The 27324-nt window shown below is 51.0% G+C and overlaps 6 protein-coding genes and 3 pseudogenes across 6 annotated transcripts; 5 read left to right on the top strand and 4 right to left on the bottom strand.

The window, feature by feature from the left end:
• Positions 1-26: 26 nt before the first annotated feature.
• On the top strand, positions 27-3053 carry SAPIO_CDS2412 (uncharacterized protein; the record flags this gene model as incomplete). Its single annotated transcript, XM_016785440.1, has 5 exons — positions 27-249; positions 383-1107; positions 1167-1229; positions 2228-2311; positions 2373-3053. 5 exons carry the CDS (start codon positions 27-29, stop codon positions 3051-3053), a joined length of 1776 nt encoding a protein of 591 aa, XP_016644816.1.
• Positions 3054-3312: 259 nt separating this feature from the next.
• SAPIO_CDS2411 lies at positions 3313-4461 on the bottom strand (annotated as a pseudogene; the record flags this gene model as incomplete).
• Positions 4462-5043: 582 nt separating this feature from the next.
• On the top strand, positions 5044-6765 carry SAPIO_CDS2410 (uncharacterized protein; the record flags this gene model as incomplete). The annotated part of the gene is made up of 4 exons (XM_016785439.1): positions 5044-5707; positions 5776-6285; positions 6357-6521; positions 6599-6765. 4 exons carry the CDS (start codon positions 5044-5046, stop codon positions 6763-6765), a joined length of 1506 nt encoding a protein of 501 aa, XP_016644815.1.
• Positions 6766-8411: 1646 nt separating this feature from the next.
• On the top strand, positions 8412-11265 carry SAPIO_CDS2409 (uncharacterized protein; the record flags this gene model as incomplete). Its single annotated transcript, XM_016785438.1, has 8 exons — positions 8412-8622; positions 8684-9197; positions 9310-9318; positions 9547-9764; positions 9993-10675; positions 10749-11038; positions 11099-11167; positions 11238-11265. The coding sequence occupies 8 exons, from the start codon at positions 8412-8414 to the stop codon at positions 11263-11265; spliced, it is 2022 nt and encodes a 673-aa protein (XP_016644814.1).
• Positions 11266-11577: 312 nt separating this feature from the next.
• Positions 11578-12534, bottom strand: SAPIO_CDS2408 (annotated as a pseudogene; the record flags this gene model as incomplete).
• Positions 12535-13089: 555 nt separating this feature from the next.
• On the bottom strand, positions 13090-14084 carry SAPIO_CDS2407 (3-hydroxypropionate dehydrogenase (NADP(+)); the record flags this gene model as incomplete). Its single annotated transcript, XM_016785437.1, has 4 exons — positions 13090-13143; positions 13437-13629; positions 13780-13951; positions 14054-14084. 4 exons carry the CDS (start codon positions 14082-14084, stop codon positions 13090-13092), a joined length of 450 nt encoding a protein of 149 aa, XP_016644813.1.
• Positions 14085-14218: 134 nt separating this feature from the next.
• SAPIO_CDS2406 (uncharacterized protein) lies at positions 14219-15373 on the top strand (the record flags this gene model as incomplete). Its single annotated transcript, XM_016785436.1, has 5 exons — positions 14219-14295; positions 14384-14633; positions 14846-14906; positions 15001-15247; positions 15355-15373. 5 exons carry the CDS (start codon positions 14219-14221, stop codon positions 15371-15373), a joined length of 654 nt encoding a protein of 217 aa, XP_016644812.1.
• Positions 15374-18133: 2760 nt separating this feature from the next.
• On the bottom strand, positions 18134-18346 carry SAPIO_CDS2405 (annotated as a pseudogene; the record flags this gene model as incomplete).
• Positions 18347-20982: 2636 nt separating this feature from the next.
• Positions 20983-24393, top strand: SAPIO_CDS2404 (uncharacterized protein; the record flags this gene model as incomplete). Its single annotated transcript, XM_016785435.1, has 5 exons — positions 20983-21016; positions 21071-21209; positions 21268-21477; positions 21531-22276; positions 22334-24393. 5 exons carry the CDS (start codon positions 20983-20985, stop codon positions 24391-24393), a joined length of 3189 nt encoding a protein of 1062 aa, XP_016644811.1.
• Between the last annotated feature and the right edge of the window lie 2931 nt (positions 24394-27324).

Genomic DNA, 27324 nt, shown 5'->3' with positions numbered 1-27324 from the left:
GAACTTGCAGATGGTTTGCTGTGAACATGGGGACCGGAATCACATCGATTCTTTTGCACGAGTTCCCGTATAATGCCCAATGGCTGCGGTACATCTCGTATATTTGTTTCGGTCTCAACGTCTTACTGTTCACCATCTTCCTAGCATTGACGGTAATACGCTATGTTGTGTACCCCGAAATCTGGTGCGTGATGATTGCGCACCCGGCTCAGTCTCTGTTCCTGGGATGTTTCCCCATGGCCTTTGCGAGTGAGTTTTTTCTTTTTTCTTTTTTCTTTTTTCTTTTTTCTTTTTTTTTTTTTTTTTTTTTTCCCTTTTCCTTCTTATCTTCGGTTTCGAGTTCATTCTTGATGCCAAACCAGCTCGGCTGACCGAACGGCAGCCATCATCAACATGATGGTCCTTGCTTGCTCGCACTGGGGAGAGTGGCTTATCTACACCGCCTGGGTGCTCTGGTGGGTTGATGTATGGTTGTCGCTTGCCACTTGCATCAGCATGCCATTCATCGTCATGCACCGTCATCGGCCAAATCTCGAGAACATCACTGCTGCGCTTCTTCTTCCGATTGTCCCTTCCATTGTCGCATCTGCCTCGGGTGGTATCGTGGCCGAAGTCCTCCCAAGTACCGATCATGCCATCATGACCCTCATCACCTCCTACATCCTCTGGGGAATCGGCGAATTCTTTACCGGCTGCGTTCTGGCCTTGTATTTCCACAGGCTGACGGTACACTCAATCCCCCCGAAGGAAGTCGTTGTGTCTGTCTTTCTCCCAATCGGTCCATTGGGCCAAGGTGGCTTCGGTATTCAGGAGCTGGGAAAGGTAGCAGCCAAGGTACTTCCTGGGACCACTACCTTTGGGGTCATTGACAATGGCGCAGCTCGAGCAGCAGAAACTCTATACACCTGCGGAGTCTTCTTAGCTGTCATGATGTGGGGCTTTGGCGTGGCTTGGATGACGCTTGCCTTTATTACAATAGCCACGATGAAGAAGTTTCCGTTCAACATGGGCTGGTGGGGATTTACCTTTCCCCTCGGCGTCTTGGCAACATGCACCGGGTCGCTGGCGAAGAATCTTGACAGTGGCTTTTTCAAGATAACTACTGCGGTTAGTTCTACTCATCCTAGTTATTGGCTGTGGGGAAATGATGCTAACTCTTCGTCAAGATCCTTTCCCTGCTGGTGGTGTCTTTCTGGCTCTTGGTGGCCATCAGGACCACTCAGTTGGCAGTGACCGGGGAGATTTTCCATGCACCGTGTCTCCAAAATATCCAAAAACGTAAAGAGCAGCAAAGGTAATGCCTTCGCTACGGCAATATCCATTCAACGCTCCCATAGCCGCCTGTCATAGATTGCAGGAATAGAAGATAGAGGTGGATACTTCCAACACCCGGTTAGAAGAGGCAGAGAGCCGACCCAGGACGAGGAGACGAAACTTGATGGTTCCGTTTCGTTGACGCATTGTACTCAGCATAGATAGGGCTATTAACAGTTAGATAATAACATTATAGATAATAATATCGCGATCCGTTATCCTCGTTTCGGAAAATCGATTCCTTTCTCGATCATACTGGAATGGAAATTTGAGATTGCCGTGATATAACTTTCGCTGGTAGAAGTTACGCTGCTCCCTCGTTTCTCCTGGATAATGTCTCACTTAAGGCACAAGTGCATATATCACCCACGCGAACTTAGCCAGGCTACAAGAAAAGGTGTGATAGGTGCAACTTGACTCGGAACAATCGTGGAACCTGCCTTTATTTTCGAAAGTTGCAACCGTCCTTGCGTTGGGCCAGATGGTCCTCTTGTTGTTTGTCTCACGTGACATTATCTTCATGGAGAGTTGCGTTGATGTTGGTAATTTATCCCCTGGTCGTCATGGAACAGGTTCATTCAGAAGGCTCCCTCTGCTATCTTTCGCAAGAAGAAGCTTGAGAATCCACCTCTGCCGAAATCAAAATACCCAACGTCGAAAGCACACACTCAATCACAAAACTGGGCCCTGCGACTGTTTTTTTTTTCATGTAAGTCTTGACTCTTGAACCGCCAGGGCAATCAGTTGCTCACCATACGGAGCCTTTCATCGGGACGGAATGGCACGCTGGCGGGCCTTAGCTATGTCTGAAATAGCGTGAAGCGTGTTCGTGGTTGCTGGTGCGATGCTGGGCTTGACGCATGCACGTTGGTTTCTTTCAGGCCACTCCATGGGCACTGACCAGGACAACTAGCCCCGAACCATGACTTCGAATTTCAACCTGCCCATTGACCTGGAGCGTCTACAGAATGATCGACTCAAGCTAGTTCCTCTAGAGGTGCGCTTCAGGAAACCAATATACCCGGATAAACTACAACGAGAACTCACACCCATTCTAGGACAACCTCGAGGAATGGGCCGGGGCCTACGTCCAAGATGCAAACCGCAACCCACACGTATACGACTGGCTTACTTACGGTCCCTTCGCTGACGCCGCTGAATACATATGCTGGTACAACGAGACCTCCCGCAATAATACCAGCGAGCTGCTCTTAGCCATCATCCTGAAGGCCGGTACCGTCACTCGCAAGGACTCAGGCACTGGCGAGATGACTGCCATTGAAGTCACCGACGGCACTTTCGCGGGTCTCTGCGGTTTGGTCAGCCAGCCCGAGCGTGCCACCGTTGATCTCGGGCAGTTGCTGATTAGTAGATTCCAACGGACGTTTGTGGGCACGCACGCCAACGCTTTATTATTGCATTACTGCTTGGACAGCGTCGAGGATGGGGGGTTGGGGCTTAGGAGGGTGCAGTGGCAGGCGAACGCGAGCAATGTTGCAAGCGTCAATGCGGCGAAGAGGCTGGGGTTTCAGTTGGAGGGAGTGATCAGGTGGCAACAGGTGCTTCCCATAGGAAAGAGAGCGAGTGAGGGGGCCGGGCTGGAGAGGGAGGGCTTGCCGAGATTGGGGTTGGATGGAAGAGAATTGGGCCCAGGAAGGCATACTGCTATGTTGAGTCTGTGTTGGGATGATTGGGTGGGAGGTGGGAGGGAGCACGTAGATTCGCTTGTTAGGAGGTAACAGGGTTGAGCGATGCAGTGAAGCCGTCGAGTCGGTTTATCAGCCAGATGATCGGGCCAAACAATGGTTGTTTGGTCGGCTGTAGTCGCGGAGACATTCACCATTACTCACCTCACTCACTTTGCTTGCCCCCGCCGAGGCAATGCTTAGTTCTGAAAAAGGAAGTGAAAACTCAACGATGACCAGATTTGGGAGAGGTTTATATTCCTACATGAAGGTGCATTCCCTAAAGTGCCGAGTTTTGCGGCCTTGGTGGCCATTATTCCCCCACTCCTGGACCCGCAAGCTTTTCCCGTAGCCAAGGAATCTCTTCCAACGAGTACCGATACGCCCTAAACAAAGCATTCGACTCTCCTGGGAATATCTTGGCTGTCGCTTCATCCGGATAGGGTGCGAAATAAGGATTGATATACTCCCAACAGATGTACCCGTCCGTCGTCACTTCAAACAGCCTTCCGAAGGCACTTTCGCACAACAAAGTGTTGCCATTTTCCAGTCTCTGGGCGCTGCCCATGAACGGTGTGAAGAAATAGAGCATCTGCGACCGGTCTCGGTACTCCCAGACAATTTCCTTGGTCGTTCTGTCCACCTCGATGGCACGGGTATATGTTATGGATTCGCCGTTCCGGAAAGCGCCATTGTCGAAAATGAGAATATTCCCATTCTCGAGCTCCGTGGCGTTGTGCTGTTGAGCGAGGACTTCGGGGCCGAGTTTCCATACGATGTCTCCGGTAGACTTCTCGATGATGACGACGGCCGAAACCGACCGCATAGATGCGATGACGTGGTTTCCGTCGCGGGTGGGAAGAACTGAGTTGATGAGGGGGTAATGTTCGCGAGTGTAGTGAGGTTGCAAGGGAAACTCGGCCCGGGGCAATCTCTCCGATACCCTCCACTGCCAGAGCAGATTTCCATTCTCGTCGACTTCGTTAATTGTGTCCGCGTAAGTGACTCCGTTTACTTCAGTTCCGGGAACTCCTCCGATGACTTTGGCCGACTCTTCCTGGGATAGAGCCTCGAGACTAGCATACAAGAGTCTACCATCTCCGTAATGATATTGATCATGATGCGCCAAGGGATCAGTGAACTGTCGGATAATATTCCCGTCTGGGTCAAGCTCGCTCATGACGCCTCCACCGTACTTGTGGAAGAAGGGAAAGGGATAGGGGCCAAAGTCCTGCGAGGCAGGTCGAAGTGTATTGACCGAAAGGTTGCCATTGGGGAGGATTGTTGCGTGTCGACCAGTTCTACCCGGAAGCTTCCACGAATGGACTTCGTTTCCGTCAATGTCAATCAGAAGTGCCGTGTCGCTGGTCAAGGGACAGAAGAGGGTATAGCCGCCGAAAGACCTTTGCTTATCGACTCCAGTCAGGCCAACGCCTCGCCTCTTCAATGTGTTTTGTTCCATTGGTTGAAAGAAAGAGGGTTTAAATTGATTCAAGAGAATGTTTTAGTGACCAGTACTTCGAGTTGGCTTTTGATGAAAACAGATGATCGTGGTTGAAAGGCTGGATACTCGAGAGGGATTGCTCAATGCGTCTTCTCCTATACTTTACATACCTCGTCGCACATATATTTTCGAGAGCAGTAAGTTATTGATTCGACTAGGAATAGAAAAAAGGCCAAATCAATTATTGGCTACATTTTCCGGAGTTGTCGATACCGTCGGTTACCCGCCGCTTTGCCGCCGGCATGCCGCCGGCTTGGTCGAGATTCCGCCGGCACGCTCTGATCGCTGCCGGCATCATCTCCCAGTCCGGCCGTTCGATAGGTGTATGACATCCAGCACGCCATCATCGTGCCCATGAGATCTTCAATAATTCACGGATTCATTGTTCGGATATCTCGATCTTCCCTTGCCGCCACGTGAGTTATAAAGCCCGCCTCTGGACCGGATCGACGACAGATATGGATGAAGGCCGCAAGGACAGAGTATCACTCAATATCCGCGCAGAACAGCCAAATCTCGCCGTATCCTCATCTTTTCAACATGGCTTACCACCATGAAAAACACAGCAATGCTACTCAGATTCACACATCTGATCAGTATGACGAGTTTATCTCAGACGAAGCCATTAACGTCCCAGGCTATGACCCAACTATCAATGCCCAATCCGGCGAAACAAGGAAAGCCTTGCTGAAGGTGGACTTTCTTATCCTGCCATTCATCGTCCTCTGTTTTTGTCTTCTCCAGTTCGACCGTGCCAATATCGGCAATGCCTTAACCGACACTCTTCGAGAGGATATTAGGATCGGGAACTCGGATATCAACTTGGCCCAGACCCTCTTCACAGTGGGCTTCATCATAACCGAGTTGCCCTTTAACATGATCAGTAGATACATGGGCCCCGAGAGATTTCTCCCAATTACAATGTTCCTCTGGGGCGTTGCAACGTGGGCTCAGATTTTCCTAAAGAATGCAACTGGTCTCTGCGTGGCTCGCTTCTTTATCGGAACTCTCGAGGGCGGATACATCCCGGGGTTTGCTCTGTATATTTCGAAGTACTATACCAACGACGAGCTTGCACTCCGATACGCCATCTTCTGGGCCTCGAATAGTGTTGCGGGTGCCCTAGGCGGACCTTTGTCTATTGGCTTGCTGTCTCTTCGAGGGAAAGGAGGGCTCCATGGTTGGCAATGGCTGTTCCTAATTGGTGAGTTTGAGATGGGACCCAAGGCCTCTGAATTCATCCCACTTGCAACTAACAACATACTATTACAGAGGGCATCATGACCTGCTTTCTCGGCATCGTCGCTTACCTGTACCTCCCTCACGGTGCCGCAAAAGCAAAGTCCTTCTTCGGCAAAACAATCTTCAACATCTTTACCGAGCGTGAAGCTTCCATTCTGGTCACTCGCGTCATCCGCAACGATCCCACGAAAGCCCTCCGATACGGAAAGCCCGTCCTGCTTTCCCACATACTAGAAACGTTTACAGATTGGAGACTATACGGATATCTTGCGGCGGCTTTACTGTCAATGGTCATGATTGCACCGATGAATACCTACGCGCCCTCCATAATAAAGTCCTTGGGGTTCACGGCCCTTCAAGCGAATGGGCTCAACTCTGTCGGTAGCGTTTGTGCGTTGGTGTGGTCCGTGTCTCTTGCATTTAGTAGTGATAAGTTTCGCGAGCGTGGGTTCCACATCGCCGTTGGGTATTTGTGGGGAGCTGCCGGGCTGCTCTGGCTGGCATTGGCACCTGAGGGTGTTGGTAAATGGACCCTTTACGGTACGTTACCCTCAAATCTACTGTTGGCGAGAGACTAGAAATACTAACATCACTTTCTTTCGGGTATTCAGGAGGAGTTGTCTGGACTCAAATGGGCATGGGGAGCGCCCAGGCAATCAGCGCCGCGTGGCTGACGGCGAAGATGCAGGATTATAAGCGCCCCGTAGCTCTGGCAGCATATGTGATGAGCATCCAGCTAGCCAACTTTCCTGGAAATCAGCTATTCCGCTCCCAAGGTATTGTACCACTGGTTTAAATATTACCTCCTTTCTCTATCCATGAAGTCCTGGGAACTGATTCCTCTTCTGCACAGATGCGCCCCGATATACCCGTGGATTGATAATTGCAGCCTCCTGTGCTATTGCCGCGACAGCCATCATCCTGATCTGGAAGCTTTTGTACCGGCTGTTCGATCATGGTGACGCTGGTGTCGAATCCAAGTTCCGGATTGCGCTGGCGGAGGAGAGGAGCCTGAAATAGCCCGGGACATGTTTCTTATCTAAGTCTGTCTTTGTTCTTATCTTTAGTATCTGTACCGTTATCTTTAGCATCTTTGCTGTTATCTTTAGTGCCTTTCTTACTTCGGGTTCTTTCAATAGTAGAGGCAGGGAAACCGGGGGGGCCAAGACCCTAGCTATAAAGGAGACTATGCCCGCTCAATTCTTGTTCCCAAAAATTACCGCTATTATTAGTCTACATTGTCCGTTCGTTAGCGTCTATAACTTCACTAATACTGTTCCGTATCCCGGCCCCTCGAGCTGCCCAGTGCCCTCCCAATCTCAATATCCTTCTGCCCAGAGTCGGAGGCGAACTGTGCTAAACTCAAGGAGCCACGTGATCCAAAGCACGACATCGTTCCGAGAAGCTCGCCATTCACTCCTTGTTGATCGATTTCATATCTAGAGCATACAGCGCATATTAAAAGTAGACGATGAAAATGCTCGATTTTTAAGTATGCCACCTCTTCGATCTGGCCGAGCGTCGAAAGCTTGTGATCTTTGTCGCAAATACAAAACCCGATGCTATGCGTCGGATAATTCGAGGGGCGCGTGCCTTCGATGTAGGACCTTGCGGCAAACATGTTCTTTGGAATCCCACAACGTTTATCGTCGCTCGCGGTCACCGTCGGGGTATCATAGTGGACGCGGCGCGGCTGTAACCTCGGAGAACTGGGGACGGCGGACCTCTCTTGAAGACAGGTGCACTTAAATCTGTCCTCCCAATGGGCGCAAAAGGACAAGACTAATTCGGGAAACGAATACAGATTAGAGCGACTTGAGAGAACTGTGGGATCATTAGTTGACCGGATTGATACTAGGCTTAATGAACTTACCGCTCCGTTGCGCGAAGCACGCAGTCTGCCTCGGTCTGTGGGCTCTCTTGAATCCGAGGCTGCCCAGGACGTGGATTCAGCTCCCGCCCCAGTGTTCTTGATCCGAGATGCTGCTGAGGATGCCGGAGTACGCTCGCCGGAACAGAGTACCCACCCTGTGTCTCGATCTGATGTAATCTCCGCAGGCCTCATCACGCCGTCTACGGCGAGGTCTTTGCTCGCATTGTAGGCAGAAATCCCTTTCAAATATAACGTGAAACCTACTGACAGTAAATAGATTCCACGTCTACTATGGCCGATGGGTCAGGTTTCCTGAAGAAGTACCAACAGAAGTACTCCTCCTTCAGGTGAAGAAATCGCCGTTACTTCTCAGCAGTGTTTTCCTGATTGCGGTGCGGCATACGACTCAAGACCTCGCTGCCGAGCTTGCCCCAAAACTATTTGAGGAGGCAAAATCTCTCGTCGCGGCTTCGTTGCTAGAAGCGCCACAAACCATCGAATTCTTCCAAGCTGCCCTTATATTAAGTTTATGGTCAACCACGGTTGGCCAAGTGCCCTTGAGCATTGATAGCTGGTTATTGACAGGCTACGCCATTCAACAGGCTCTTGCAAGTCCATATTTCAAAGCTGTTCTACCATCTGACTCGGCGTTCATACCACTCAACCCTCTACATATTGATGCGTGGTGCTTGTGGAATCACCTCTGCTTGGCTCACCTCCAGTAACGTAGCCTGGATTGCACTTCTCAGAGGAGGAATGGCTCTCTGACTCTTGCCCTAGATATTGCGTTGGAATGCGCCGACAAGCACTCCTAAATCAAGTGCAAATTGATCGCTCCCTCCGCCTCACCCAGCTTGACGGAATTACGAACTACGAGACGAGGATGGTTGCCGAGGTTGAACTCTACTGGATCATCTATAACAAATGCGGTAGCCACCCCGTCACGCTCTCTGAAACGAAGCTCGCTCTCCGAGACTGGCAGCAAGAATGGGCGTCTTTGTTTGGTAGGCACAATACCCCTCAAGGGCCTTCGAGAGATTCGGCTCCTAACATTTTCCCATAAAGACGAACCTCGGTCTCAATTCCTTCAAATGGGATTTCATTTTGCCCATCTCCTCGCCAACTATCAGTCACTCAAGGCGCCAAAATCAGTTATACACTCCTCCATCCTCCGAGAGATGATCCGACTTTCAGAAGCCATTATCAACCTCGCTATTGACACGACCGACGAACGCACTAGACATTTGACGGATCACATCTACCACATCGTCACTTTCGCGGCATTAACACTCTGCAAAATTGTGCGGACTTACGAGCCGAAGTTATCGGCGGGAGATTACGATGCTGCTCGTCTGGATGACTTAGTGCTGAAGCTCATCGACTGGCTCAGATCAATCGGGCTGCGAGGCCACGCCGCACATCTGTTAGGAGACATCGTTTCGGCCCAGTTCAGCAGACTTCGGCCCGATTTTCATGCCACCACTGCACCACTCACTACGAGCTATCCCGTGGCAGGAGATAATAGTGTTGGTTTCTTTGTAGATGGAGAACTATCCTTACCGCCCGACCTCTCATTTCAGTATCCCAATTTCATCGGGCCGGAATTGTTCGATATAGACGCTGGCATAGACTCTTGGCCACAATGGGGTCAAATGCTGTCAGATACCGACAGGTCTAGCTAATGTCACCAGGCCCAGCCGGTTCGTTGTAGACAATTTAGTTCCACCGCTCCTGCTGCGAAGAGTAAACGATTCGGAGACTTTTATTGTCTGTTCAGTTTGAAATATCACGTAAATCTGTTCGTAGAAAATAATTACACACGTATAGTCCGACAAGTACGGCGGACGAGCAATAGAAAGTGTAGGTGGTTAATCGGGTAAGCCGGCAACTATGTAAACTAAGTGGGTACCCCGCTGTTCTGCGGGTAGCACCGGCGAGAATCTTCTTGCACCCATGGCTCCGCGCCACGTCGCGTCATTCTCTCTGGATGCCCCCGCCATTCTCCGCCCGCCTTCCGATCCCGACAGCACACCACCTGGGTATTTGAGACGCATGGCCTCGGATACGTCAATGGCTGGCGCTCATGATAATGGGGGCTCAGTCGCTGATATGCTCAGGGACGAACGGTCGAATGCCGCCAAGCATGGTTCGGGAAAGAAGAGTCGCCCCAGGGTCTCGATTGCGTGCACGATCTGCCGGGACCAACATCTCCGTTGCGACGCTACTTTGCCATCCTGCACTCGATGTACTTCGTTGAACAAGCGTTGTGTTTATGTAGATATTAGACGGCGACGGCGACGGCCGGCGAGACAGGCCGCCCGTAGGGAATGTGTGGCATCAGCTTCTCAACCCGAAACGGGCCATCAAGATCTAGGCAATATCGAGCACGAAGTTATCCGCACTGATGCAGACTGCATTGAAGTCCGTGGCCAGCCCCACGAGCCGGATCCTACCTTCGACGTGAATGGTGCCGGAGATTATTTGCTGCCCCCCAGAACACTGGCAAGTGAGGGCCCAACCGATAGTGGTTTCGCAAGTCAATGCCTCGATGGATTCTACACCTACTTCTTTCCGGGTCACCCTTTCGTTCTGCCGAAAGAGGCGTTACTACGATATGCGATAACAAATCCGGTGCCCGAGCTCATTTCCGTCATGGCTTTCATCGGCTCGCTCTACATCCAAGACGTGCGATCGTCGAGACTCCAGGAAGATGCGGAGAAGGTGCTAGATAAAGACTTGCCGTCGACAGGGTTCAGTGTACAGGCTTTCTTACTTTTGGCGCTGTGTTTGGAGTGGAAGGGCGATGGTGATATGGCGAGCAACGTACTTGAACGGGCAAAGTCCACTGCCCTCGAATTAGGCATGAACCGGCCCACCTTTGCCATGGAGTGCGGGCACAGCGACTCTGTTTTGGAAGAGAGCTGGCGGAGAACTTGGTGGGAGTTATATGTCGTGGACGCACTCTTCGCAGGCATTCGACATTGGCCCACATTCAGCCTTTTGAACCTGGGTATGGATGTCCCGCTGCCAGCCGAGGAAGAGTTTTATATCGCCGGGGTACGTAACGTTATAAACATGGTTGCTCTCTGTCAATAGAATGGAATTGCGAGCTTGCTGACTTCTTCTACAGGGAGATTTGCCCCGACCGCGCACTATCCAAGAGTACGATGACCGTTGCTTCGAAGATGGCGAGGACCAGTCATTTTCCTCCTTTACCTACATGGTGGATGCTGCCCGGATACTGGGCGTTACCTTGGCAGCTGGTGATATTGCCGGCGGGTCGCCCGAGTCCCTCGCGAAAAATGCGGAAGAGAACATTATGAGTTGGCATCTGCATTTGCCGCAGCACAAGCATGATCCGGTTCGCCCTGATGGAACAATCGACGAAATACTATTTCGTGCCCACCTCATGATAAACGTGTAAGTCCGTTTTAGGATAGGAGACTACTCCCTTGATTTCTCTACTGATAATGTGTCTAGTGTAGCGATCCACCTCCACCGACCTCGATCCCAGCTGACCTACACCACTTTGGAGATTCTCTGCTCCAAGTACGCACCTCCCCTCCCAGCCGAAGTCTTGGCCCAAGAGGAACGAAACTACAATAGACATGACCAAAAGGCGATTCAAGCTGCAGGAGCCTGCATAGATATGCTTACGATCGCTTCCAAGGTGACTGCTCACAGCCCATTCGTCATGTGCATGGGCTCGATGGCGGCGGTGACATATCTGTCTGCGCTTGAGAACCGATCAGCGATGCTTACGAACTCTACTACCAAAGACCGTATCCGAGTCTTTCTTGGAATCTTGAAAAAGTTTGAGAACATTTGGCCGCAAGCCAAGAAGTGGTCACAAGAAATCAAGTTATTGGCCAGGCCAGCTTGTACCGCCTCATCAATAATACCTGACGGGCTGCTACTCAATCTTCCAAATATCCTCGATGAAGCGCCAGACTTTATGACTAGTTAGAAACAAACTCGATAACCGCCTTGTCGTTCCTCCCCCTCTGAGCCGCATAGGCCCATGCCTCAACACCTTGCTCGGCGGGAAAACCCTTCACGGCGATGGGCTTCAGGCCCCCTTTATCCAACATGGAAGCTGCTTTGGCCAATGGTTTCCCATCAGCTGTGACGACAAAATACACGTACTGCACCCTTGGGTGCGTCTCGAGCTCATAAGGCTTTCCTTTGCCAAACGCCCAATGAGGCGCGGGGTCTGCCACGGTGATGATAGACCCGCCCTCCTTAACAGTCTCCCATGTCTTGGAAAGAGTGGATCCCCCGACAGTATCGAAGACTGCATCGACATCTTTCACGCCTCGTTCCCAATCGGGTGTGTTGTAGTCGATTACCTGGTGGGCGCCAAGCGTCTTCAATCGGTCGTGGTTCCGGGGAGATGCCAATGCTATGATTTCGGCATCGGCGAGCAGACGTGCAAGTTGTACGAGCATTACTCCCACGGCACCAGAAGCGCCGGTAATAAGGATTTTGCTGCCCGTTTTCAATTTCGCACGCGTTGCGATGGCTTCCCAGGCCGTCAAGACGGGGATGGGAAGGGCGGCAGCCTCCGCATGCGAAAGGGACTTGGGTTTAAGAGCGACTTCGTCCGGCCTGGCGAGTACATAGTCCGCCTGTCCGCCTTGGTCAATTTCGGCGCGTAGCATGGCGTATACTTCGTCACCGGCTGTGATGCTGCCGTCGTACTCGGGACCGAAGGCTTCCACGACACCGGAGATGTCGTGGCCGGGGATCTTGCTAGACGAGTCTTGAAGTTCTACCCAACCGATTTCGTCTGCCGTGATACCGGCGGCGTGAACTTTGATGAGAATGTCATGGCCCTCGGGGACAGGCTTAGGGATATCGTTGCTTAGGACGATATGGGGGGTGACTTTGTCACCAAGAATTTGTATGGCCCTCATTGTTGCTGATATTAATTTTCTTGCAGACGGAAGATGTGTTGAAGGAGATGAAAGTGATGGGAGAAATTAAATTCTAGGTCGGACTCGTCATGTTATATATACTAATTGAATTGAGAAGCTCTGCGAAGCATGCATTCGGGCCATTCGGGTGATTCGGGTCAAGCATCCATGTACCACCGTTAGCGCCACTGCATCATCACCCGACCCGATCGTGAAACAAGGACCGAATAACATGTTAGCCTAAGCCATCCGAAAGATTATGTGTACAAGGGCAATGTTACCTCTTTCACAGAAGAGGATATATATAGGAAGGCAGGGATCAACTTCATTAATAGCTAGCACGTAGATGTTTTTAGTCAGTAGGGTATTACAGGTCCGGCGGAGGCATCCTCAAATTCAATATTATCAATTAGACTTATTCTACGGGTTGGGTCCATTGACAGCGAGGATAGCAGATATTCGCCCGCCGGCTCGAGACTTACGTTTGAAGTCTTCAGAGAAAGGGAGAGGGAGGGAGAGTTTGTGAGTTTTCACTTCGACGCACTCGATAACGACTTAGTTGCTGAGGGACTTTTCGGAATCCGGGATATCGATATTAATTGTCAACGGCTGCCACCCGAGTTAGCGATGCATGTCCAGCCCAATACCAGAGAGTTGGTCTTCTTTATTATTTGAAACTTGAAACTAGTGTTAGCAAGTGTGAAACAAATATCAACCACTGTAGTTCAAGGCAGGAAGGGGGAATAGAGGAAGAAGCCTTAGCTAGCAAATACTGTCACACATATCCACGAGCAACGGCTGAGTTCTTCAGTCAGAAGTGGGCTATCAGTTCCTTTCGTAGACTGTCGGTGAAAGAGCGGACAGCGGCGCCGGTTGCGCAGTAGATACCACCACCGACGTACGACATACGGCTCACGGCCAGCAATAGAGCCAACGTTGATGATGTCTCCTGAGCCCTCACCGTTGTTGCGGTTGAGCATGGAAGGGAGGATTGCTTGCGTCATGTTGATTAAACCCGTCACATTGGTCGCGAACATGACCTTCATGTCATCCTCTGCGATCTCGGGTGCTTTGGCTACGCCTTTCGCTAGACCGCTGTATTTCCCCAGTCCCATCTCAGTGGTTAGCTTGCTTCTTTCTCTACATCGCGTAGCCTTGATGTCGGAGACGCCCGTCACCCTCCACAATCGAGGCACAAATGCGAGGGTGGCGAAGAAGAAGAAGGACGTATAGTGAAGAACTTACGCGTCGTTGACCAGCACATCGACCTCCTGGAACTCCGTGGGAAGCTTCTCTACGAACGTGCGCACTTCATCAGGATTGGTGACGCCCAGCTTAACCGGCAGCACCCTCACACCATCGCCGGCTTCCTGATTAATTTCCGAAGCAACCTGCTTGAGGGTGTCGATACGGTGTGCTGTCAGGATGAGCTTGAGATCGCGAGGAGATGTGCGGGCAAATTCGAATGCGGGGGACTAGCCAATTCCCGAAGAGGCGCCGGTTATGAGTATCGTCTTACCTTGGAGGCGTTGGGCCATCGTGGCTACCATGGTGCTTTGCTTGGGTCGGGTAGTGGTTGGGAAAGAGGGAGGATAGATGTGCTGGTTGAGTATGAAGAGATTGCCTCACTAGGGGAGGTGTCAATACTTTCGGCTCTCTAACGTGGTATCAAACAACTCATAATATGGCGAAAAGGCTTGCTGGGCATCGTGGCAATTCGGCCAGGTCCATCTGGATCGGCCTAGCTATAAGTCTTGCAGGGTAAGTCATTTGAAGCTCTTGAGCTTCAAGGTAGCTAGCAGCCCTTTCCTTCGAGTATGGATGATTAATTCTCGAAAACTCCACTTAGGTTTGTAAACGATATCGATACTGGAATCATTGCGTCGACCATTGCCCAAGACACATTTAAGACCTACATGTACGGCCTAGGCACAAACAGTGCCTCTGTGAGAGCCGGTATCGTTTCCGCCTTTGGTAGCGCCGGTTCGGCTTCCTCTATCGACAAGATATCCCGTCGATGGACCTTGCTCCTTGGCTTTGTAGTCAGGGTTGTCGGTGCTGTACTGCAAACTGCTGCGCAGAACCCGGCCATGATGATTGTGGGTCGCGCACTTTCGGGCTTCTCCATAGGCATTGTTTACCCAACCGCACAGTTTACCTGGCCGCGCTCTCGCCACCAGAAAATCGAGGGTTTCTCGTCGGCTTAAAGGGGCTTATGAATACGCTCGGGCTTTTCGCCGCCGGATGGGTAGGGTACGCGGGGTCATTCGCCGTTGGTGATGTTCAATGGCGTCTTCCCCTGGCCGCACAGATACCACCCGCTGCCTTGCTGGGACTTCTGACCATCATCCTGCCGTACTCGCCTTGTTGGTGTAAGTCTGCTTCGCTCTAGGGCTCCTTTATCCCCGTTCTTAGAAAGCCAATGAAAATTGTAGAAAGTCTAATCGCCTCCTAACTGATCCTTAGTGGACATGAAAGAACGATACGACGAAGCTAAGGCAGTCATGTACTCCCTCCCTAGCCACCGTGGCTCTGATGTCATCGAGGCCGAATTCGCCGAGATGTGCAGTCAGATTCAGCTAGAACGAAACAAGAAGACCATGACTAACTTTTATAACCTCTGGACTCGGAAGTATATCCGTCGTACATTGTTGGCCTGCCTAACCGTCAACATGATGAAGCTCTCTGGATCCAACGTCATCCAGAACTACCGGTCCATCATGTATAGCTCTAATAGCCGTTTTTTCTCGACGAGCGGCTGCCTTCTGACATTTAAAGGGAAATGTAAGGCCAGCTGACACCCTCCTCCCTTGGCCTCAGACAGAAGTTCACGGTATAATGTTAGCGGTCAACGGTGGATTGAAATATGGCTGGGCATATAGACAGTCCGTTGCCAGGGCTTTTGTTTGCTCCATATTCGACTATTCCACCATTCGGCCGACACCATGGCTCAATCCTTGTGGTCTGCGGGGGAGGGTGTTTGTTTTAAAAAAGGGTTAGAAAGTCGGATATTGTAACTATCGATACGGTCTTAGAACAGAGTAACTGAGCGCAGTGTGTAAGTAGGTCGGTAGAGCGGTCTTGCTAAGGTATGGAATATCAGTGTAGGGGTAAGAGTGGTCATCCACCTAAACTCTGGTTCTCTCCTCATAGTCTCTTCTCCACCTCTGTCTTCATTATATAGGCAGTCTGGCCCAATCAAACCGAATAGCTATAACCAACTACGCAGTGTCTGACAAGACCAAACCGGTTGTTACGAACTCTGTGGGATTTTGGGAAACGACACCACGGCAGTTCTCCACATGATGGGATAACCTAGGTTAGACTTCTAGAATAATACGGGATTGAGTTTTCACAGTCTTTCTCTGGAGATACCGCGGCATGGGTTGGGTCGGTGACGACCGGCGAATCCCCGGTTTTGTATATTTTTGAAATCTTTTTTCGCCCTTCGCCACCGTTAGCCAAATCCCCAGGGCGGGCCGGCCAGTGAATTTCAAGGGCGCGTCGCCTATCCTGGCGTTGCCCACGTCCACCGTCGTCGTCCGCCTCCCCCGATTCTTCTCCGGTTTCGTCCTGCCATTCTGACCCACAAGGGTCTCGGGCCCGAGTGCTCTCCTCTAGTTCATCCTACCTCCAAATCGGACATTCTGAAAGTGGACTGTACGGCTCGCGATGCTCTGTGAACGAGTTCGACATGATAACCCCCAGCCGCTTAATCGCGGCCCCCGCGTCGAACTCGGCCCCCTCGTACATCTCAAAAAAGCCATCCCTACTCGCAGCATTCGTGTTGAGAGGCTTCAGTCCTTCTCCCCGTGAGCACTGGTTGCTCGTGCCTGCCATTGGCTCCGTTGTACATATCCACTCAGTTTGGTTTGCTGCTCCCTCTACAAGTAGCACTCAGGGCCATGGGTCCCTGAATGGCGATACACGGAGAGTGCTATGATGACTCTCCCGGCGGTGTCCCGCCCTATCTCTGACACATACGTTGCTTTGCTCTGGCTTCCTTCACAAATCTCAATGGCAAAATTTTTCGCTGCAAAATTAAAGGCTGACATAGCTTACGTATTCGCCGTCGGCTCCTTGACGAGCAGGGAAAAACGAACGTCATAAGGCAGGAACTAAGAAGTTAGTTGGCCACCAACCCTTATTAAGCATAGGCTAGTGTTCGCGATGCTAGTTTTCCGAGAGGAGTCCTCATCGTATGCCACCCGAACGAGACACTAAGTAACCCCTTAAAAAGCGTAACCGGAAAACTAGCCACGGCGAGTGTGGGCGACTCGGCTTGCTCGTGGCATTGACTCTCTTCATTCTTGCGGGTTAGCACATACGGACCTGAATTTGGACTATCTTGTTATCAGAACAGGCCATAATTCTGTATTGATCGATATTTTGGACGTACTATCGCTCCATAATACTTATTACCAAGATGCAGGTCTACACAGCGAGAAGGCATCGAAACACGCACACGGGATAGCAAACATGACTTGAGGATTTTACCCTCCGATTTGCTTCTGCGAATCCGGAATTCGTCCAAGTTGATCTCATCGGGGTCGAACTGCTCGTTCCGGTGACTACCTTGACTACCACCTGCTTCCTGAAGTTCCTTCCCTCCGAATTTCCCCTTCAGGAAGCGAGCTGCCCAGGGATATTCCTAGGGGTTCTTCTCTATCATATAATGATTCCTCACGACCCTTGAGTTCCCAAGATGGAAGCTTCCTCGTCGGATGTATTCCTAAGCTCGTGTCCCGGTTAGTGCGACAGCTAGTGATGGAAGCGCAATGAAAGTAGGTCGAGCGTCTTGATCAAGTCATTAGCCCGTTACAAGAGAACTCACTATACAGCATCTATAGCGGGCAAATTGAGTGCACGGAAGGAACAGTTCCACCAAGAATTGAAACTACCTAGTTTCGGCCTCATGCCATGAAAGTCGAGATGCAATTCTCCATCACCCCTGCTGTTCGGCATTAACAATGATTTCGCTAGCTCTCGGCCATCATGTTCAGGCAACTGATACATAAGCATGTCCAATACTGTCGTACGATCCTAAGGCAGTCTTAAGCGAGTAGAATCTTCAGTTTAATAAATGGGCTGGCACCAGCGATGATCGTGTATGTGATCAAGGGCTCATCCATTATATTGCGTGGCTCAAAATAGTGGGAGAACGTGATTCTAAGCTGCCTAGTATCCCAATCTAGAGGAGTAGATAATCTTAGTAACTCATTCCTCTTCACAAGCTGTCGAAGTTAAGGTCGACGATGCTGAAATTTGGACTCCAACCACAACAGCTAAATCAGGAACCCGTCCTCTATAATTTGACAATCTGTGTCGCAGAATTGTAGAACAAAAAAAATTTTGAAAGATGAAAGAAGGACGAAGGCAGACAAGGGGTAGTCCGGTGACGATTGGATCCGGGTCGCGTGAAGAGAAGCGGAGATTTCCTTCGCACTTGTTTTGCCAAAGTTCTCTCCACCAGCGAGGCCCATCGAAGATGTGAGCCTCTTATTTACACTTGCACATGACGGCGCAATATATGGAGCTAGAGGGCGCATCCCTAGGTTAGTAGACTGTCACAAGATAACCGCACTTCTATCCAATCTACTCACTGGCCGGCGGCTGATCCCTGGGAACCAGGGGCACTGCCGATAGGAGGCGTGGCACCCCAGCAGTCCGAGCAAGAGTCGTAGAGACAGCCCCGCTTCACGAGGTCGCCGAATCCGCGAGCCTCAAGGACGCTGAAATCCAAGGAGCCGGCAAGCGGAGTCGCGATGGCGACGGAGGCGAGGAGGGCGGTGACGACAGCGATGACCTTCATTTTGGCTTTCTAGGAGATGAGCTTGGGACTCTAAAAGAAGAGGGGGTTGAGAATGTAGGAGGATGGGTAGTACTGGATGGTCTGTTTAGTCTGCTTGGTTTGGAGATTGAAGACTCTGAAAGGGAGGAATGGGGTCATATTTATACCCATCATGGCTTCGTGTGATGCTCCGGATAACCATGGTCTCCTCTTCATCATCAAGAGTTGCTTATCGAGTGTCGCTGGACCGATACATCCGATTGCGCCTTGCCCATGAATCCCCCCCGCGTGTAGAAAGAGCCAAGGCGAAAGGAGCGTGGATATGACGTGGGAATACGCGTTCCCGTGCAAAATCCATCAATCATCGATAACTGCCTCTGATCCTGATTACGTTCTCGCCAAAAGGAAGACTTACAGCCTCATCGTGCCGCTGAACCACCGCCCCTCAATTTCAATCTGCGTTCCCGTCGAGGCTGTAAATGCGCGATATCCTCCAAAGGATCGCGATACGATGATCACCAGGGCGGAACTATTAATAGACTTGATCCTACCTCGGCTGGAAAGTCGTGCCGTCGGGACGACATGAGATGCGAGGTTTCGGGTCATCGTCGATATAGTCGCGGTCGGCTCACTCCACAACTCTCTTACTGATGGTAGCGAGGGGTTGCCCCCGCGCCCACTGAACATAGCCACGTAAAGCGGGATGCGTCGAGTCGTGGGCTTGGATACTCTATTTTGGTAGGCGGGAAATTCGAGATCCGCAAGCTGCATGATCCTAAGTATCCGCACATGATACACGTACTTACTAGGCAACAGCTATCCCATTCAACCGACGGTATCAACCCCCTTAGTCATGACAGAAATAATGGCCGGAGCTACCGTAAAATCCTGGGCAAGGAGCCTTTAAGACTCCTGATACCACTAAGTTACAATCTTTAGAAGGGGGGCTGGTATTAAATTGGTATCGCTTTGTAAGATTACTACTGACCTACTGTCATGCCGCGCGTCGGTGCGTAGTGTGCTTGAAATGTCAAACAATGCTTTAGAATTCGATAAATAATATAATAACTACTCTACAAAGAACTATATTCTCTTAAAGATAAACTAGTCTAGTCCCCTATTCTTAGACAGAAGTTCTCATTTACATATCTTATCCAATCTTCAATAATCATCTTATATTTATTCTATACTAATTATCTATATTAATATTACTAATTATAATATATACCTAACTAAATATTATTGTGACGGGGAAAAAGGTGACTGCGGTGAAATAGGTGACGTTCTCACATGACTGCAAGGATAGGGTGGAAAAACATTATTCCTTGCCATGGTCCAGGGCCATGGTTATTTCTTTTCTTTTCTTTCTCTCACAGGTTAAAGTTCTTAAATAAGTTCCAAAAAAGTTCAAGCATAACAGTCATTAGTTCTTCTTTTAATTGACTTCATTATTATCATTTCTCATGGATCATCTTGTGTGGTGACTCCGGACAGTTCTTCTATTGTTTTGTGTGTGTAAGTGTCCCCTATTTGACACTTTCATGATCTCTGGCTTCCCCCTATTTGGAAGCCTCCTATGGTTGCGATACGGCCCTATTCCTGTTGATCAACCATTCCGACGTTCCATTGCCATTCCTGCGGGCGGAATTGCAGCAGCTTCTTGCAGGAACTGATCTAGACCCATTTGACCAACTGTTTCTTTCTTGTTTCATGTGGTGTGCGGGCAGGCTGCACTGCTCCGTATCAATAGTATAGTACTGGGCTTGGGTAAGGTGCTACTAAAGTTGTTACGCGATGGAAGGCGCGATGGGCGAATGGCCAATATAATAATAATTGTAAGATAATGATGTTCAGATGTTGTTCTTTCTAAGTTCTACTTAACATGGCGCCAGTGGGCGGCATTCCTTTTATGTGGCACCTAGTTCCTGTAACAAAAGTGGTACACTTGCTAGTACACCAGCTATATGTCTAAAGGCATGAGTATAAGAGCTACCGCGTAGATATATAGTTGTCCTTAGCATGTGAGAAGCAAGTTGTTGGTTGGGTGACCACCAGCTAAATATCACGGCCTTACTGGTTAGGGACCTGTGCTGAAAAGGCTGGTCCCTTGCTCAAGGGGGTGCAGGGCATGAGTAATTGCCTTGCTCTTCTGACCAAGGCTCCCCACCAGACATTTCGCATTGGGACTTTGCACGAACGCCTACCGCAGTAGTCGATGCTACTAACACAATTTCATTCTCTGGCCTACCCTCCCCCGCATCGAGCAAGTCGAGTTTGGGACACACTCGACTGACCCGGAAGGGCAAAGCCGATGCACCAACTGATTGAATGCAACGGTGGGCGAAGCACGCATCCAGGCCAACGCGCGAGCCTTGAGGCCTAGTCACCAGGCCACTTAGATGCCGCTCTGTCCAATTGTCGAAGGCCAGATCAGATGTGATGTGGCGGAGGAAGCCGCCTATCAGCGGTCTCGACAAAACGCGCGACAGCGCAGTTTACTGCAGTACTTCAGTGCGGGGTAAATCATCGGAGCGCCCTCCCTCTTCCTCAAAACGCGGCATTCTGCTCCTCTTTCATCATCATCTGGCGTTCAGCGAGAGCCTGCATTCGGCAGAAGATACTGTCCTCTCATTGCCGACTCGAGATTCTCCAGATAAATGGACGACAAGCCACTGTGCCTGCTAGCCTTGGGTAAGCTTATGGACTGATCTGCCGTCGTTGCCCCCATTACTGACAGCTGCACAGACGGCGGGGGCATCCGCGGCCTCTCCGAGCTCGTGGTCCTCGAGGAGATTATGAATCGGATCAAATACGACCTTGATGTAGACGAAGATCTTCTCCCAGCAGATTTCTTTGACCTTATCGGCGGCACATCTACAGGAGGGTAAGATCACGATCGCGCTCGCTTGTCTAGGCCCCAGCTAATCCCGATCATGTCGCAGCCTGATTGCGCTGTTACTGGGGCGCTTGCGCCGATCGGTGCCGCAGGCTAGGAGAGAATACGTCCGCATTGCAGAGGAAGTCTTCTCCCTTCCGAGGTACCTCAAGAAAAACACGTTCGACGGCCAGAAGCTAGAAGGGGCGGTAAAGCGGCTCCTGGGGAACGATCGCAGCGAGGAGAAAATGCTGGAGAAAGATGGCAGCTGTAAAGTGTATGTTATCGGAGCCTCTTGTCTGAGCGACCAGCTGATCCGTCTGTCCCTAGGTTCGTTTGCGCCGTGCCGCAACAAGACGTCAAGTCTCGTGCCGGGCCCCGGATGTTCAGGACTTACAGGGTGCGCGAGAACGCCTCCTTCAACTGCACGATCTGGGAGGCGTGCCGCGCAACTTCGGCGGCGCCTTCGTACTTCGAACCCATCAAAATAGGTGACGACGGCGAGCAGGAGACGTTCGTGGATGGCGGACTCGGCTACAACAACCCGGTCGAACAGGTGTTGGAGGAGGCGAGGCGCATCTTCCCTCGACGGAAGGTCGCCTGCGTCGTCAGCGTAGGAACCGGCGTCGCTAACGTCATCGCCTTTCCAGACTCGCCAAAGACGAGCCCGGTCAAGCTGATCAGTGCACTTAAGGACATGGCAACGGAGTCGGACACGATGGCAGAGAAGATACGCGGGCGGTTTCAAAACGTTAAGGATACGTACTTCCGCTTCAGCGTCGATCGCGGTCTCCAAGGCATCGGGCTGGAAGAGTGGAAGGAACTATCCAATGTGCGCACCTTCACGACCGAATACCTTAATCAACACATAATATCCGAACAGGTCAACCAAGTAGTTAGGGCATTGCTGGCATCCAAGGTTGTCAGTCAGGAAGGCCCTAACAGACTGATTCAGCTTTCCGGGCAGAGTTCAGGCGCACGGGGCCCGCTGGGCCTACCGCAGACGCTAGAATGGCGACCGAATGAAGGGTCTATCCCCAGCTTTCTCTATACTACCGAGCAACTAGCGTCTCATAGTATGTAGCTTTTAATTAATCCAACTCGAGCTCTACTCCGAAACTAAGTCCGAATAGTCGTAGGATTTCTCTCACAGCGCCACTGGATCGTCCCGTTTAGTCGCAACGATGACTTTGTCGGACGCGGCGAGGAATTAGAACAGCTCCTGGCGAAGATCCCCCCGGAGGCCAATAAAGACAACTGCCAGCTAACCGCCCTCGAGGGGCTCGGGGGCGTCGGAAAGACTCAGATCGCTATTGAAGCCGCCTTCCGTGTCCGTGATCAGCATCCCGACTGCTCCATCTTCTGGGTTCCCGCAGTAGACACTACTAGTTTTGAGAACGCCTACCGCAAGATCGGCCAAGAGCTCAAGGTTGCACGGATTGATGAAGACAAGGCTGACGTCAAGACACTCGTCAAGGCTGCACTAAGCCGCGATGACGCTGGCAGCTGGCTCTTAGTTGTGGATAACGCCGACGACACCGACCTGTTCTTTGGTGATACGGCTCTCGCTAACCATCTCCCATCCAGCCGGAAAGGCTCTATTCTATTCACAACACGGAATCACGAGGTTATCCGAAGGCTCAGCATCCGACAAGCGAATCGCATCGGCGTGACCGCAATGAGCCGGGACGAAGCCGTCGATCTCTTGCAAAAACATCTGAGAGCGGAGCAGACGAGCGACGCCAAAAGCACTATGGATTTGCTCGAATTTTTGGCCGATCTCCCGCTTGCTATCAGGCAGGCGTCCGCCTACATGGACCGGACAGGGATGACAACAACACGCTATATAGAGCATTGTCGGTCGAGCGATGCCGATCTAATAAAGCTTCTAGCCAAGGATTTCGAAGATATTGGCCGGTACAAGAGCATCCAAAATTCAGTTGCAACAACATGGCTAATTTCATTCCACCATATATCCCGGGATAACCACCTCTCCGCCCTGTACATGAAATTCATGTCGTTTCTCGCCGAAAAAGATATCCCGAGAAATCTCCTCCCTCCAGGTGACGGCCAATTGGAGATGGACGAGGCGATCGGCCTGTTGAAAACGTATGCATTCATCAGCGAACGAGCTGGCCAAGAGTCGTACGACATGCACAGACTGGTTCGACTGGCGATGCGAAACTGGTTGGCCAAGGAACGCGAGCTAGAAAAGTCTGTCACAGCGGTGATACAGCGGCTTGCAAATGTCTTTCCCGTTCCCAAACATGAGAACAGAGGTGTATGGATGAGGTATCTTCCGCATGTCTTCACAGCGTTGGAGTTCGGAGGTGATTCGACAGATGACGCTTCTAAGTCAAGGCTTCTTTATAACCTCGCGCTCGCCGTGTCGAATCAGGGCAACTACAGGGAGGCCGAGCAGCTGTGCCGGCAGACGCTCATGCTACGCACAGAAGTGCTGGGCGCCCAGCATCCCTCTACACTCAGGGTCATGAATAGCCTCGCGAACACAATGTGGAATCAGGGCAACTACAAGGAGGCCGAGCAGCTGTACCGGCAGACGCTCGCGCTGCAGACAGAAGTGCTAGGCGCCAAGCATCCCTCCACACTCATGACCATGAATAACATCGGGAGCGCGGTGTTGCATCAGGGCAACTACAAGGAGGCCGAGCAGCTGTACCAGCAGACGCTCGCGCTGCGGATAGAAGTGCTAGGGGCGAAGCATCCCAGTACGCTCGTGACCATAAGTAACCTCGCAATCGCCATGTCGAATCAGGGCAACTACAAGGAGGCCGAGCAGCTATTCCGGCAGATGTTTGCGCTGCAGACAGAAGTACTAGGAGCCCAGCATCCTAACACACTCAGGACTATGAATAACCTTGCGAACATAGTGTGCGATCAGGGCAACTACAGGGAGGCCGAGCAGCTGTACCGGCAGGCGCTCGCGCTGCGGACAGAAGTGCTGGGCGCTAAGCACCCCGACATACTCTATAGCCTGCTAGGGCTTGCAGATATAGTGTCAAATCAAGGCAATTACAAGGAGGCTGAGCAGCTGTACCGGCAGATACTTGTGCTGCAGGCAGAAGTGCTGGGCGCCAAGCATCCCTCCACGCTCCTAACTGAAAATAACCTCGCAATCGCAGTGCAGAAGCAGGGCAATGAGAAGGAGGCCGAGCAGAGTAGTAGAGGATAAATTTTTCAAGGGTCTATTTCCTAGGAGATAGCGTAAGGCATGTGTGAGAGCTCTGTAGATTTGCTTTCTCGCTCTTACTCCCTTTTTTTCTATTATAGCGTGCTAAAGGAAGGGTGTGGGAGGATAGGTTAGTTAAAAGTTTGCAAAGTTATAGTCTATTAGGGCCCTTCTAGAATCGGTTCGTTTATAATTAAGAGAGCTTTCGTCCTTTGTCAGCAGTCGCCACAAGTCAGCTCTACAAATCAGTATCGCGTCTCCCACAAGGTATCAGACGAAATTAATTCCTAAGTGCAATGTTCCCGTGACAAGGGAAGTAGGAGAGAATTACAACTGGCGCATTGGTGCAAGCGATTGTAAGCACTACCAACGTGGTTGTTTCCCCTATCCCTCGGTCAGGTAACTCGAGGACTTGGAAGACTCGTGATATCTCTCTGCCAATGGTTTTTAGGCTCTTAAATGCATATCCCGTTCGCAATGATAATGAGGCCTCGTCCATCGGACTAGCAATGAGCATGGCTTTGAACAACCCCGCAAACCGATACGATCCATGACGTTGTCGCCAATGTTACTCCACGAAACGAGCAATCGCGCTGGGGCATCGTCGGTTTGTCCATCGGCAGAGCGTATGAAAACTTTCGGAAGAGAAAGTTGTGCGCCAACGAAAGGGCACACCCTCGCTCCGGCAGCGTCCCTCGGTAGCCTTGGAGGCGCGCCAGCCGCGGAGAAGAGGGTAAAACCGGCATCACCAATAACGACGACTACCGGATATGTGCATTCTGGGAATCTACATAATCGCGAATCAAAGATGAGTTTTGGTGGTGCGAGGCTTGTTCGGTGGTAGCTAACACCGCGTGGATGAGATGCTGCGCGTCAGATCAAATATGACGTTGCTGCCCGTGATATCGTGCACACGCGTCGCAGGACGTGCGGAATCATAAAGCGCAAGGCCGAGGTGGAATATACGCCTACCAAGGTCGAAGTCTGACCATTCTGCACTACTGAGCCCGCGCCATGGTGTCCTTATGGACAGAAGTTCTCATTCACACATCCTGTCCAATCCGCAATGATCGTCTCGCATCTGGCCGTTCTATGCCAATTGTCCACGCCAACGTTGCCAGTCATGATACGCGCCTGACCGAGTATTGTTATATCGAAGTTCCGTCCGCGTCAGCGCCAGCGGCCGCGGCGGATTACTGGTCAACGAGTCCCAGCCTCTCTACGCAAGACGCGTCGAGCTATACTACCCCATCTGCTGTGGCCAGGTAGCCTAGACACTCCCCGTGCACTGCGCACGCCGATGCTGCGTACTTGTCTGCTTCCGGTGAAGCTTCCCTTATAGGGTCACTCGCATTAGCTGGGGGTACTTTACGATTGACGTCGCCATTGTTCTGAAACTAGGGCACCTATGGCATAAGGGAAGTAGTAGATTCTTGAAGCCTGAGTGGGATCTTGAATTTGATGGGTGGGTTCTACTGCTCTGGGCCTGTATAAAGGTCGGCCCGTGACACTGTATAGACTAGATCTGGATACTATTGATCGCCCTTGCATTCTCAGGTGCGTGTTAACTTGAAGAAGGAAGGGACACTGCGTGACCGCCTATTACACGTTGTTGAGTTGAATCACCTTAGCAATGGGCCTTTTTTCTTGGCTGTTTGCCATCGATCCGGTTTCTGAGAGTTGATCTTGGAATACCCTATTCCTTTGCTGCCTTATAATTCGAGAGGCTATTTGCGATGGCATCAGGGGCATCCTGTCTTCTTCTGTATACTTCTTCATTGTTAGTTGGAAAAGGTGTATGTTTAATATGGAGAAGAATGGATTTGAAATGGGGAAGACATATGAGGTTGAAGTGGAATGGGATGAAATGGCGGTGTGTGGTTGTTTTGGGGCCAAATGAGGGGACCGGGAAGTGGGGCGTTTGTTCAACTTCATTACATTTAATCTGCGGTCAGCAGTAACCACCTGCCTATACAGATCATCAAGATTTCCAGGCCTGGACCGTCTAGATTCTACTAAGTCTCCGTCCTGTTCGGGTCATTCCGCAATGCCTACAGCGTGAAGTCGTGGAGTGGAGTGTTCGCGGGCCATGCATGGATACCGATATTCTGCAGCTGGCGAACTAGTCACTGCGCAATCTCGCAAGGTGATTCGGCGCCACATTCTTCGTCGTGCCGCGCATAAAGTGGAAAAACTGCGAGCCATTTCAGCTCCTGCATAGTCTCGAGCAATATATCAGGGCGGCCTTGCTGCCTCGAAAGAGGGAGGGATTTCCTTATTCTACCCACTGCACAGTTCTTATATTGCTATATTGTTTCAGATGGCTCTTCTTGATACTCTATTAGATACCAGGATCAACCCCCGGCCTTTTTATAACGACGTTGGTAAGCTTACCGAGTTCGCGTACTATACGGCGATCGATTTGCCACTGCAGTGCGAGAAGACCAGCGTTCACATATGGGATATTGAAAGACCGGAGGAGTGGGCCCTCTTCACCGACGATGAGGAGGCCAGTGCTAGGATTGAAGTTGGTAACCTTCGAGCCTTGGTTCTACTATACTTGGCAAGAGTCCATCCCTGATCGCTTCGCATCACACAGCAGGGAAGAAACCTAGACAGTCACCCTGATAGAAGCGACCCCGGAGTGACTATCATGTAAGCCTTCGGTGGCTAGATCAAAGTACCCCATGCTAAGCATTACCTTCATTCCAGAAGCGCAGTGGGTGATGCAACCTCTCCGCATCACCCTATGAGCGTGTCCAACGAGTTTCTTGACACCATACTGTCCAGGATAGGGACTAAGGATGAACTCAGAGCATTTCTACGGTCACGACATCCTCACGCTTCCAGTGAGGTCGTTCATACGGAGGATGGGAGCCAACCTGAGGCCTTGGGTATGTGGCTACTGAACACCAAAATATTGGTGGACCACGA

This window comes from Scedosporium apiospermum (genome assembly GCF_000732125.1).
Source record: "Scedosporium apiospermum strain IHEM 14462 chromosome Unknown SEQ_SAPIO_0086, whole genome shotgun sequence".
Taxonomy (NCBI): Eukaryota; Fungi; Ascomycota; class Sordariomycetes; order Microascales; family Microascaceae; genus Scedosporium; species Scedosporium apiospermum.
This window is presented reverse-complemented; position numbering and strand designations above follow the sequence as displayed.